The sequence below is a fragment of the Phocoena phocoena genome, chromosome 14 (assembly GCF_963924675.1).
Source record: "Phocoena phocoena chromosome 14, mPhoPho1.1, whole genome shotgun sequence".
Lineage (NCBI taxonomy): Eukaryota > Metazoa > Chordata > Mammalia > Artiodactyla > Phocoenidae > Phocoena > Phocoena phocoena.
The window spans coordinates 89,982,117-89,996,507 of record NC_089232.1 but is presented as its reverse complement, the minus strand read 5'-3'; the positions used below and the strand labels follow the sequence as shown (position 1 = coordinate 89,996,507).

The 14,391-nt window shown below is 48.3% G+C and overlaps 1 protein-coding gene across 1 annotated transcript; it reads right to left on the bottom strand.

Moving 5' to 3' along the window:
* Positions 1-10,856: 10,856 nt before the first annotated feature.
* On the bottom strand, positions 10,857-11,822 carry FAM110C (family with sequence similarity 110 member C). The gene has a single exon (XM_065890869.1). It carries the CDS (start codon positions 11,820-11,822, stop codon positions 10,857-10,859), a length of 966 nt encoding a protein of 321 aa, XP_065746941.1.
* Positions 11,823-14,391: the final 2,569 nt, after the last annotated feature.

Below are 14,391 nucleotides of genomic sequence, written 5' to 3'. Positions count from 1 at the left end.
GATACCAAGTGATGGCAGCTTGAATATATAAACTGGTTCATAAATATTTAGACAAATTATTGAGTGATAAATATATATTGAATCATTAGGGGACTAATATGATGAGAATAATAATAACTATTCAGTGTCTCCTCTGCGTAAGTGCCTTTAAAAACATTCTTCACCCTCTAAACTGCCCGTTTACCTTTTAATAAAAAGGCAACTGAGAGATGGTTTACTGCTCTCCAAGTTGCTCTAGAGGCACTTGCCTTCTACAAGCCTCTGTCTCAATGAGCTCCCACTCTACTGTATGGACAGCGCTCACGTTCGCTCTTTCAGAGCTCGGAGTTTAATCTCTCCTGCAGATGCATTTTTATTAGAAAACGTTCTTTGGAAAAGGCCCTGTAGCTCTCTGACAGGGTTCCTGACATCACGGACCACTGCGGGTTTACTACGCTGACCACATAAGCACATCCCGTGACCTGGGTTAGTATTGGGTGAGCAATCCTGAGGATGCTGGCAGAGTGGGTGCAACGACTTCCTGTGGCCTTCAGGTCTGAGTTTACTCAGCCCGGAGGCAACAGGAAAAGGTGACTCAGGCTTCCTTCTGCCTCTACCTGCCTGGGGAAAGTGTTGACTGTCGGCTTTGTGCCGTAGCTTTAAAGCGCACTCGAGACTTAGTGCACATCTTGCTCTTCTCTTTTACTGTTGCTGAAAAAACTTCACAAACCAAAAGACGTGCCAAAGTTCCCAGGACTTCAAAGTGACTTGAAAGGAGTTTGTGCTCCTCCTTTTACAACTGTGGCCATTTCTCATTTACCTAAAAGTCGCCGGGTAGCCCCTGGAATAATCATGGTTCTGCCAGGCTTCGCTGAGGCGATCCAGAAGGCCCTGAGCTTCTTATCTGGCGTTGGAATTCTGTGATGTCCATGAGGTGGATGCACTCTGGATTCGCAACACTCCTTCGTGGAGCTTGTGGTGCAGCAGGCGGGCCGTCACCCAGTTTGGCATTCTGCCTCACTGTCCCAAGCTCTTCTGGCACAGCTTGCTTTGCTCCCCCTCCGATTTTCTCTTTATTTAAGACTCTGTTTCTAAGGCACATGCCATCTCATGTAAAATGACCAACATACCTTACACCGTGAGGGCCTGTCCCGTAGCGTGGACATGTGCACGCTGCCCTGAGCCTCTCAGCGCGTGAGACGTTGGGGCGCCGTCGCCACCCTCACCGGAGCCACTCAGCAGACGGAAATGGGGGCAGGGCAGTCAGGCAATGCGGGAGTGGCAGCTTGGATCAGAATCCTGCCTAGGTTTTGATCTGGTGAATCAGTCTGCGCCCTTGAGAAGTTACGAAATTCTCCAAGCATTCTGGCGCTCGTTTACTTCTTAAAAGAGAGAGTATGGCTGCTTTTGGAACCAGGCAGGTTTGGGTTCATACTCTTTCTTCTCCAGCATATTAGTTCTCTGACCCGAGCGGGTACTAAATCTCTCCACACCTCAGCTACCTCACAGGTTAAAATGGCGATGCTGATAGACTGGCGCGAGGCTGAGGCGGAATAACCAAGGTGAGCGCTTCGCGCTCCTCCTGCTGCGGGTGCCCAGGACATGCGGCCTCCCTCCTGGGCTGTGCTGACCAGCTTCTTCCGGGGAGCTAGGCTCTCCCAGGAGCAGGGCTAACACCAGAGAAGCATCTAACCCTTCTTCATCCTCACCACATGACCTTTCCCACCAGACAGGAAACACTCTACCTAAGCCGCCCTAATTTAAGGCAAGAGTGAAAATGCCAAACCCTTAACGCCGAGAACTTCGAGTTCTCATGTGCTCACAGTAGTTTTGGCATTAATTTCCTCAGGGTGGGAATTAAAGTGAAATCGAGAACTTGGCATGGAGACGTGTGTTAATCAAGGTGCCCTCTTAGGGTGTCCCATCTTCCCAGCTGGCTGGGGACTGAAGATTCTCCGAGGACACCAGGAAGTTCCCAGCAAACAGGGACAGCTGGTTTGCCCTGCTCACGTTCAGGCAGGGCTGGGAAGGAGCCTGGACAGACGCAGGGGCGTCCACCTGCTGGAGGCTGGGGCGGTGGTACACGAGTCCTAACATCCCTTCCAGCTTTGAGGGTCTGTGGTCCCTCAGCAGATGCTGCACGGACATCCTCTCTGGTGCCTGCCTCACACCCGCAAGGAAGCGGCCTGAGAGCTCTCTACTTGGCACTTCGCATGCACCCCTTTCCGGACTGTGGGTGCTGCAGTCCTGACTGCCAAGCGGAGGAGGCCCAGCCTGCACCCAGCCGTTTACCTCCAAGGGCATGTCCTCGACACGGGCTCAGAGGTCACCAGGGGAAACACCGCCCCTTCGTGAGAGCGGGCCTGCTCTGGCAGTCACCACTTCTTTGCTGTCTTGACTTCTTATTCTATTTGAAAAGAGGACTTCCTCTAAGAGCCAGGAAATCCACACAGCCCTCCATCAAGAACGTTCTGACTGGATACAGACCAAGCCCCGAGGCCCCATTTGGAACGCGTTCTGCTTTTTATTCAGTTCAGACTTCACATGAATTTGAAGGGTGAAGGGGCTCCAGGGATTAAAATAAACCGTCACTTGCATGTTTTATTTCCCAGTAGCTTGACTCTTTTTATATGATTTGGACTTTGGGTTCCATTTATGGTTCAGACACACTGGCCAATAGATAAAAACTACAAAGCGAAGGGTCGTATTGAAATCCGCGAGTCTGGCTCAGGGCGCCGCTCACTTCTGCCTGCTCCACTTTGCTCCGCTTTATCCCCTCCCCCACCTTCCATCTGCGTGTCTCCCACGTCTGTCATCTAACTGCCGGCCTATCTACCCTTTACTGCGTATCCGACCTTCCTCCTAGAACACACGCCGCTCACGGCAGGGCGCCTGGGGAGCCCCAGTGCCTACTGCGGTGCCTGGCTCCTCAACACATGAACGTGGGTGAATCTGCTTCCTGTCGTCAGTGGGTTGTCCTTGATTATAGCCGCTACTGCTCAGGACCATGAGTGTTTCAACAGCAGGGTATGCACTTAGTGGATACCGTCATTTCCATTCTGGCACTTGTAGTAAGAGTCCTACTTAAGCTCAAAATTGAGTATCCCCCAGGCTATATACTAAAGCCAAGGTTCCGGTCTTTCCATATCTGTTTCTGTGGCTCGGGTTCTCACTTTCTAAAGACATCAATATTCTGTTTTGACTTAAAGATGAATAGTTATCAATGGCTTAATACACTCTCCCCTTCAGAAAGCATTTCAATTTTAATGACAATTTTCAAGGAGACACAGAGATGACACTTGTAGGCTTGGGGACATTGTAGCAGAGAAAATGTTACTGGATAGGAGCGCACTGCCTGGTGTTTCTGTATTTTCTCCCCATGAACTGCTCCTACTTCCATGACCAGAGTTATAAGCTCCTGGTTGAGAATTTGCTTTCCTTCTTGTTCGGTATTTCCAACCTGGAACATTTAACTATATAAATTATCTCATCACAGAAAACGCCAAGTTGAAACATCTAACCGCTGTGCATCACTTCATTGCTTCCGTCTTATCGAATTTTCAAAAAGGGAAACAGAAAGGTGAGAACTCACGTTTACCTGAAGGAAGACAATGACAGCTGCTGTTGGATTCTGTGATGGAAGCCACATAGCACGATGTCGGGACAGTTCTGAACAGTTATAATCAGAGGGTTTCTACAGTCCCCAGGGGCTTGTCCATGGTCTTCGTGGAAATACAGGGCAAACTATTCTCAAGAATCCTGTCTTTGGATGCTTGTGTGGATTTGTGCATAAGCCACTGCAGGACTGAAAAAGAAGCTGGCCTGGCTTAGCCAGATCAGCTAGAGACTGGACTTCCCCACTGGCTCAGGCCTACATCTCCAGTACCAGCAGATACAGAGAGCAAACCTGCTGTACGTAGAGTTTGCCTTCACCAAGGAGTTAACTAATGGGAAAGGTTACAAACTATACTCTCATTTTTATCTTTGGACCCAGTTTACAATGATAATATTAATAAACCATGAAGGAAAGAAAATTAAACAAAAGACTGATGAAACAAAGAAAACCAACGTGCTAAACATTCAAACTGTTTTTACTGCATTCCATCTCCAGGGAGAACTGGAGACTTCGGACACCACATGGCTCTCCTGGGTCAAATTTTAGAATGCGCTCCTCATTTCTACTGATAATCTGCTGAGGTGATATTAGGAAAAAAGGGAGAAAGCCAAAGATTTGAGTAATTATAATAAGCAGACTCTTGCCTCAGTTTTTTCACATGGTACAAATTCATAAAGTAATACTAAGAATGATAAAAAATACTTTACTTCTTTGATACAGAATATACAATATTGCACTCATGTCGCAAGTAGCGCACAGAAAACATGAACTCTATTCAGAAACAGCCATAACAATTGTCTGGGCCTGATATCTTACGGAGTCACCAACTACAGCACTGCACCTTTAACCCATTGAAAAGCAACGTTTGATAAATCCTTCTTTGTATTCCAGTGTCAGTGACCAGCAGTTTATAAACTATATGCATCAGTATATAGTGAGGAAACTTTCCAGTTACATAAATACCTTTCACTCTGAGGCATCGCTGATCTGTACCCATGTATTAATGAAATAGATACTATCAAGATATTTTCCATGCTGTATCCATAGTTTTTTCTCTCCATCGTGCTTAATCATATTATCTGAGAAGCTATTCTTTTGTGAAGAAACTATTTTGCAGCAATAGTGAAAAGCAATTACAAGCTTTTTCATTCAGATTGAACTACACAGTTTGATTTTCTCAAAGTCACTCAGCAAATTGGGGTAATTCAGTGACCCTAACCTCTGGCCTCCAACCACACCCTCAGGCCCGGGGCTTAGGCATGAATCTGAACGGACAAGAGGGAGCGTTAACCCCTCCTGCTGGGATCTGGGGATACCCTGTTCCTGACAGCTCCTTCCAGGAGTCGCCTCCACTGAAGTGCAAATGCTTCTCAAAGATCTTGGTGCTTTTAAATGGTAACCAATTTGTTTTTCTCTTTTTCATCTATTACATGGATGGTAGAGTCCGCACCATTTTGATCTCAGATAAATCTGAGCTAGGTTTCGGTTCATCCTATTCTGACAATAGAAAGGCACATAACAATTTTACTTAAAGCATTCACATATAAAATTAATGGAACCTGTAAACAAGGGAACTGCATATATGAAAAGGTCCTTTAAAGAAAACTCCTCTCATCTTTGACATTATCTTTAAACTAAGTGTAATCCAGTCAACAGCAGAACAGCAGCATTTTTAAAAAACAACAGGGGAACATTTCTTAGAGCAGGGAATCTTTGTCTTTCTAGAGACTACATTGACAGAGGTACATCCATCAGCCAACAGAGCCTCCCCAAATGCGCATCTGTGTTTTACCTAAAAACAAATCCCTAGAGTACAGAGCACTTTATAGAGTAGTGAACACCCTGCTTACAGTCCAATTTGGAAATTCAATTAAACAACATACAAAAGATAGTCAAGGACAGAATGATTTAAAATTATCCTGATAAAAACTAAAACCATACGAAGTGTGGGAAAACTATCTGAAGACCAGTAACTATGTAAAAATAAATATTTAAGTAATTCAAGGACATATTCTCACAGTAAAACAGTTACAAAAATAGAATACAATATTAAACAAATACATGAGTATATCAAAATTGGTTTATAAAATATTTTACCACTGAGAAAACTATTTCTCTTCCCTCCCAATTCTTCTAATAATTTTATTCTTGAAGGGACATATTTTGACAAAACATTGTAAGCTTTGACCAGGTGACAAATTTTCTTTGGGTTGTCATCATCGACACAAAATTCCTCTCAGAAGTTTCTGAATCTGAAATCTATTTACTCTGAGTGCCGTGAGCTGGTTCAGATTTAGGGTCACAGTAACTCCTTATGGACACCCAGAGGCTAACCCTTGTCTCAAACACACCCTTTTCAGAGAAGGGTGAAGCGTTGCCAAGTTTGGAATGATTGCCTGATAGGTGGGTGTGTGAATTAGACCAGAGAGCAGGGCACATCACTTGTCATGAGTCCATGTTCTGTCTAAACCGAGGCTTTTTATCCTTTTGGAAGCTGGGAACAAGAGAACCATGGAGGCCCATATTCTAAACAGTGCTGCAGAAGAGGACCACTGCTGTTGATCTGCGGGAAGGAAGCTCCAATATTCTTCTGCCAACTCTCAAGGAATTGTCCAGGTACAAGAAAAGGTTTTCTAGCAGTATTTCAGCTCTTTATCTTTTACTGGTACCTCTGCATGGCTACAACCCAACAGGAGTGATGTTCACAGAATGACCTTGCAGCTCTCAAGTGGTTTTAAAAGTGCTTTCTGATTCACTTCATAAGATGATCAGTTGCACAGTTTGGGAATTCACTGTAGTTTACGGTGCAGTGGTGCTTAGAAATTGAGGTCTACATGTGAGTATGCAAGTGTGAGCCTGTGTTTGCCCTTTGTTAGCCATAGTATTTGTGTAGAATATAACTTCTTATGATCACAGAACTTTGATTTAAATGGTGCCAATCCACCCAATATGATTGAAGAAGTAAATACCGTGGCATTCGTGTTTGCTTTTCATGCTCTTTGCCTTTTTTTCTTTTTAAAATTAATTTAGATATTATCAAAATGTATAATTGTACCTCTTTGTCAGCAAGCCACTCAAAAAGATGCCCTTGAAAATATTTCCAAGCAGTTTTTCCCTCTTCTGCTGCTCTCTGGAAGCAAGGATAGGTCCACCTAACACAAGAAAATATCTTCCAGAGCTACAGCTGTGTCATAACAGTTATAACTCAGCTAATTTCCAAGTTCTATGTCCCCATCTTCTCCATAGCACTTCAAACCTTCTGAAACTGCTTAGGCTTCTTCAATGGTGTGCTTTATTCCTGGGAAAACAGCAATCATATGGACACCTGGGTACACTGGACAAAACCTGGCAGCGAGGATGTCCCAATCAACCAGACGTACTTCAAGGAGTCCCCACTATCGGGAAGGCTTGCTTCCTGAGGAGTAAGGAAAAAGCTGTCAATCAACACCATTCTAGGCAAAAGTTATAAAGTCAAGCATTGAACTACAAAGTCTGGTGCCTGCAGTTTTTGGTTTTGTGATATTTTCTGCATTTTAAACATCTCCTTTGCACATTTAAATTTTGAAAAGAAATCAGTGGCAAAAGCAGCTATCATCTGGTTTCTCTGCATCCATCTCCCTGCAGGCCTTTTTCTGGGGAAGTAAAGAAAAATTTCTTTGAATGTTGATTGGTAAGGCCAGTGCCCACTAGCACACAGCTGGACAACAAAACAGAACACAAAGCAAGCAGTACAAATAAATTATTAGAGGCAAACAGATTCTTTGCTTTCAAACTCAAATCTCTCTAAAAGGCCCAGGGGCTGGCCTGAAGACAGAGTAGGTAGCCTTATTACAGCACAAGCCACTAGCTTACCTAAAATGCACTTAGTTGGTGACTACAGAGCTTCCCAGCTAGTCAAAAAAGAAAGAAGCAGAAATTCAGGGGTGTCCCGGTTTGTTTGCGCTATCTCCCCACGGCATCTTTGCAGATGATGAGACAGTTCTACCCCCTAGCTTTCAGTTGCCCCACATCTATCAAAGAGAAATGTGAAGAGAGCTGGCAATGTTTGAGATTTTTGCCTTAAAACCGAACAATGTGTAGCCCTAATTAATTCAAAGGGCAAGTTACCATTCTAACAATTTTAAAATCAGTAACATTTATTTGGGCAAAAGATAGAAAACCAGAAACCTAAATTTTGGCAGGCCTATCATTTTAATGAATTGAATGACAGGAAGATGACTGAACACCAGTAGACAGAAGAGCAGTTTTCAGGAATTACACACTGGGAAACAGAATACCGAAATTATCCACATGTAACTATCTATCACTAATGGATCCCAGCGGGACTGCATGCAGATTCTACAAGTCATTCTCCAGCTCTGATATTCTCAGTTTTGGAAAGCAAATATTTTTACTCCATGGGGTAATAAATTTGTGAACCTTTTATTTAATTCTGGATGGGATATTTTTATTTTACCTTATAATGTCTCTATCTAGCAAGGGGACAAAAGCCTCCATATAAAGTGTTTTCTTTTTTCACTTAGAAAGCATATATTTGTTCATCTCAAATTTTCTGAGTTTTCATGAAATCTTAAAATGAATCCGTACGGACTCCAACACAAATGTCCTGATAAACTAGAGAAAAATTACACCTTGTAGTCTTGTTTCCACAGCTTCCAGAAGTTATGGAATTAATCTCGGCCAAGTAATCCTGTGGGAAAAGGTCAGCTGCATTTTGTTCAAGCTGCCAGAAGACCCTCACCAATGAAGGCGAAGGGTCTAAGCGCTCTCCTGGCTCTTCTTCAGAGGAGGCCTTCGTGTCTGCGAATGGCGAGTTGAGGGGCCGTGATCATGGGCAGACATCGTCCCAGTCCCAGTGGAGCTGGAGAAAGGACATGCATTTCTTCCTCACAGTTCTCCGAGCAGCCAGCCCTCAGGTGTCCTGGGTGGAAGTTCAAATAACCTGAGCTGCTTCGGGTCTAGGAGAGTGAATTCGTAGAGAAGATCTTCACAGTGCTGGTGATTGCCAATGACATACAGAAAATTGGGCAGGTTCCGTGTCAATTCCATCTCCCTTCTCTGAGCAGTAATATGACGCAGCTCAGGATACAGGTGACACCCGTCCCCCACTTGAACAAACAGGGTTATGTAGAGGGAGGGAGAGGGTGAGTGAGTGAACCTCTGTTCTGCAGAGGCTCACCCTGGCAGTTTCCTAAACCTGTGTCACTTTCCCTCTTGCCTCAACTACTTCTCTGTCATAAAAGTGAAAGTCCTTACAGGCTAACCAACCTTCTTAAATCTTTCACAGACTCAGACCCAAACGGAAAGGTTATTTGGACAGTTACTTCATGGACTGAATCCTAAACCCCCTCAGGCTTTCACACTGGGGCACTGTGGGTGAGCGCGGGGCGGGGTCTTGATGGATTAGAGGAGAGTGCTTTTATTTTTTCGGTGTCAGGCTTTATTTTGGTGTGTTTGTGCACCACTGTGTTACGTCAGCACTATTTGCACCACCAATTTCACCTACACGCTTTGCATAAAGCACAGTGCACTCTGGCCACTTGGAAGGAGCTTATTTGTAAGTTTACTTTTTACATACTACGATAGACGACAGTTTTTTTGTTTTCCTTTTCTGGGTTTCAATCGTGCAACACAGACATACAGATTACTGACTATGTGGAATCATAAAGCGTAGAGGCTGGAAAGCATCTGCTATCTGCCTTCGGTTTACGGACAATGGGAGCCTAAGCTAGTAGTGCGGGAGTGGCTGCTACCAGAAGCACTCCCCACTCCCCACTGAGGGCTCCATCCTACACAACATCCCTCTGGGACATGCTGGCCTCTGCAGCTTCCTTCCTCCACATCAGGGCGTTCATGGCCAACCCTAACCCTGGCCAGCATTCACTCGTCTCAGTTCCCAACACAACCGGTGAAAAGTACAAGTTAATGTTTTTAGTTTAAATTCTGACTGCCTATATACATTCCTTGGGGATTCAGGCTAGTGGAAATGCAATAATCCTCAATGAACTACAAGGGAGCACTTAAGTCATGACCCTTCTGAGTTCAAGAGAAACAATGAACTCCTCTGTTTTTGCAAATTGTCACAACCGTACCAAGACCATGGCCACTAGGGGAAGTCAGGCTTTTTCCAGGCCTCAGACACAGGTGAGCTGTGTGCATCATGTCTGTGGCAGACTCCCCACCACGCTGAAGACTGATACCGTGTGTTCAATTAGTCATTTCAACGGCAGAAAAAATACTTCCACCACGTGAATTTCACAAACACCTGTAGCAGGTTGTCAGTGCAGGGTCAGAGAAAACAAGATGTTGCAATGTTTAAAATCTTGGCTCCCAAAGAGAACCCTGAAAAGGTACCTTCCCTTCTCTCTTCACCAGCCCCGGAAGTGCCCTCTCCACAGAGCTGACAGTGAGGATAAGCATTCCTTAATTCCTCAGGGAAAAAGAACTTCTTGCGATCAACCCTGAGCTACTGACGTCCAAGGGGAAGAAATTTACCTCCCAAATTATCATCAGAGGCAAATAAAATACAGAATCACTGCCAAGCAGAACTCTAAGATGCTAGTTACGATCTCGTCCAGCTCCCAATTCAACAAACTGAAGCTCTTTCTCGCGAACTAGGCTGCTGCAGCGGCTCCCCGCAGGAAGGTCTCGAAACAATTTGAACAAACTTTAGCCAAATTAAGATCTCTGCAGCTAAATGAATGTCAAACTGCTGACAAGATCCTGTAGAGAAGTCCTCCTCCCTCCCACTTGGGTAAAGGCCTCCAGGAAGTGCAGAGCCTTCCTTTCTGCTGGAGGGGAGATGGCAGCCCCACCCCGGGGCCACAGGCTGACCGGTCAACTCACATCAAAGCTCTGGATGCCCACAGGAACTGGGGCTCTCAGGCTATGTTCAAATCAGGATAACTGCTGAGGTGTAAAACCACTTCCTAACTGAGCATTTATAATCCCAATCTCTCCACTTTTCACAATAATAGACCAACTGGGATGGTGTTACCTTTCCAGGCAGCCAGAAACCGCACACTCAAAAGAACTGGTGCAGGCCCTGCGGGGACCTGGCCTGGCGGCCCTTCTGCTCTTCAGCAGCGGCCACTCTGACGCAGGAGCCTCTGCGTCTCTATCGCTAGGGTCCCTCGCTACTTGAGAAGGCTGGATCCACCCGGCTCGATCACTCCCCAAGCCCTCACAGGCACGCCACACACACACCCCTCCCGGCTTCTCTGGACGCAAACCTCGGTCCGGGTCTCCCGGGGCGCAGCGGTCACGCCGGGCCCTGCAGCCCCTGGCCGGGGGCCTCCTTGGCCTTCTTACAGGTGTACAGCCACTTGATGATGCGGGCGTTCCTCTCGACCACCGAGGTGGTGCTGGGCACCTGCTCCGTGAGCTCTTCCTCCTGCAGCCCCTCGTCGCCGCCGCTGTGCCGGGAGAAGCCGCTGTCGGAGGTGGCGACGCTCACGCTGCGGACCTTGAGGGCGACGACGTCCGACCCGGCGGAGAAGTTCTCCCGCCCGAGCGCCTCCACCACCTCGGGCTCCAGGCCGCAGTACTGGAAGAAGGTGTCAAATTCGGCCAAGGACGCGGAGTAGCGCGAGCTGAGGTCGGACTGCGAGCGCTGCAGCCCCCGGTGCCTCGCCCCGAGCAGCTCCGGACCCCGGGGCGCAGCCGGAACTCTGGAGGGCGCCCTGACCGGCGGGGCGGGAGCCGGGGGCGCAGAGGGCCCTGGCACCGCGGGAGCCGCGACGGGGCCGGGTTCGGTCGGCGAGGCCTCCTGGGCCCCGGCCCCGCCCTCCTCTCCCACCCGGGACGTGCCGGGGGATCCCGGTGGCTTGTCCTTGCCCGGCCCCGGGAAGAGCTTCTTCACCAGGCCTCCCCTGGGGCTGTCGGCTCCCGACCCTCGGACGAACTCGCATTTCTGTCGGTAGATAACCAGCGAGTCCGGCCTCAGCGGCTTCCGCGCTATGGCTCTGCGCGCCACCGCACCGGGGACGCGCGCCGGGGGCCGAGGGTCGCCCGCCTGCCCTTCGCTCGCCCCGGGGCCGCTGCCCTCGCAAGCCGGGCCTGGGCCGGCTCCTGGCGGGCCCCGCACGTACTTGGAGCGGTCGGCTGCCAGCCTTTCCACCGCGCTCCTGCGCGTCGGCCCCGCCGGGTCCCGGGCCCGGGGGACCCCGGAGTCCCGGGACAGGAGGCGCTCGCTCGGGGGCGCGTCCAGGGCTGGCAGGGCGCGCATCCTCGGGGTTCGACAAACTGCGGAAACGCGCTGCGGCCGCGGCGCCCGTCAGGCCGCCAGCCAATTCCGAAGTCCGCGAGGGGTGGGGAGCGGCTCCCCAGTTCCCGCCGGCCAGTCGGGAGCCTGGGCGAACCCGAGTCCGCGCGGATTGGCTAGTTGCCTGGGTCCCCGCCCCGCCGGCTCCTCCCCGCCTGTTCCCGCCCCCGCCCCTCACCTCGCGCCTGGTTCCCGGTTCCCGCCCCCGCCCACACTGGCTCCGGGCAGCCAGTAGCCTGGAGGACTGCGGGCGGACCTGCCCCCAGCGGGCTGCGCGCGGAGCCCGGCGCTCCGGAGCTGGGAGGGCCAGTCTGCGCCACAGGGCAGAGGAACGGGGAGGGATCGAGTTGGTTCAGATCCAGGTATCCACCGCCTCCTCCCTGCCTGGGAGTGCCTCGGGTCCCCTTTGGACGCTGGCATTTCCGGACTGGGGGAGGGCAGAGCGGCCCACGGCCCCCCCACCCCACCCCGGCAGGTGTCTCGTGTCCTTTGAATTCTTAAAGTGACCTCAGCGTGTTTGGAAACTTAGGACTCTTTAATTTCCTAAATCTCTACCTGAGCACTACTCTTAACTGTCAGAAAGAAAAGTCTATAAACAAGGAAAGGAAACGCGTCGCAGAACAGGTCCGTCTATGTGTTAGGTAGAAAGAACCCAGGAACCGGGTAGGGACCTGGACTGCGTCCAGACTCCGCCAGGCGGCCTACGGGGGGCCTAACCAGACCGGAGCACCTGGTGCCGGGACTCGCCGGAAAGCAGTGGTGTCGGAGGCGAGGCTCAGTGGATTTGGAAAAAAACCTGAACAAATTCCCAGAATGACTGCTGTTTTTACCGTAATCAGGGCAGCGGGGAAACCATGGGCTCACCGGGGTAGTGAATCAGCCTAGGAATGCTAAACGTCTAAGGCGAAACATTTCCAAAATTCCATTCTTTCAAAAGTTGGACAAAGGACTAAAAATATCTGCCAGACGAGTGAAATGTCCACGTTAAGGCCGCGACTCCGAGATAGGCTGACCTTTCAAAGTTGTGGCTGAGTGCGCCTGGTGCGGGGCAACACAGCAGCCCGTGGGCCGCAGGCAGGAAGGTGCCTTAGGTCTGGGTCTGATTATGTTTCGAGAAATGCCAGTGGGCACCGAGAGGGGGCTTGTGGTGAGTCAGCAGGAGCAGCAGCTGAATGATTTCCAACAGGTTTGGCAAACTGGCGCCTACTGACCACCAACCGCCCAGGATCGCAGCAGGTGCCAAATGCGTCTTTGCACCTTGAGTTTCCGCGAGGTCAAATCCTGTCGTCAGTGACAGGAGCACAAGAAACCAGATCTCCTGAGAATCGGACTACCCAGTTAGTGTGACCAGAAAATGCCACACTGATGCGAAAAGACGACTGTGGCCCTGAGGGTGAGAGAGAGAGATGGAGCCGGTGCCAGCTCCTGGGTTGGACACACTGTTTCCCACAATAGGGTACTGCTGGTGGAGGGGGACCGGGTGGGAGCCCAAAGTCCAGCCTTTTCTCTGCTCAGGCGGCCTGACTAGTGTCAGTCAGAGAAAAAGAAGTCTTCTTAATTGCTTAGTCCAACGTGGCTCCTTTTCCTCCTCTGCACTTCGTGTGCCGTTGCAGCAGATCAGAGAGCGAGAACTCCTAAGCGTAGGAGATCCAGAATTCGTCTGCACCTGGGTCCACCATTTATTAGCTATGTTCCATTGGACAGATAACAAACCTCTCAGGGTCTTTGTTTTGTCATTTGTAAAAATCCTCATTTTTATAGCTTAGAACATTCATTGCTTTGTAGTGAGCACTAAATGAATGTTAGAGAAAGACCTAGGCTTAGGTCTCGGTTCTAGCTTCTGGAGAGGCTGTCAGGTTGGACTTCTCAATGACTCTGGTTGCTCCTCTGTAAACTAGAGCTCCTTACATCCACCTGTTAGGGCATTTGTTAATGATAGTATGCATATAAAGGGCTTTGCACTATGTCTGGTACAGATCAAATTTTCAATAAATAAATGTTTTGATTATGATGTTTATGACTAGTTGTTATCACATTTTAAATAATGTTCGTGAATTCACATATGAGTACTGAACATAAGAATAAAAACTACTATAAAGTTGTATTTAAGATTTATTGCTATTAAAGCTAATTATATTTATATCCATAATTTTCTATCTATTAAGCAGATAACTAACTGGATAAAGAGAACTGGAGTAATAAGATACCGACAAGAAAATTTTCTAAATAAATTGTTCTCATTGCTCAACTTTGAGCCTAATTTCCTCTTCGGCATCATCTCAAAAGATTTGGTCAGAGCAGGAAATAATGCTTACAGACCCAATGATCCAGGAACTCTACTCCAAGGAATATATCCTAAGGGACTAAGAAGAGATGTGTGCACAGAATGAGGGTATTCGTTGCAGACAAACAGTTGAAATCAACCTACATTCAACAACAGGAAGAAGGTTAGATAATGTATGACCTACTTATGGGATGGAGTATTATGCAACCATTTACAGTCATGCTTCCACAGGATATTTTATGGAATGGG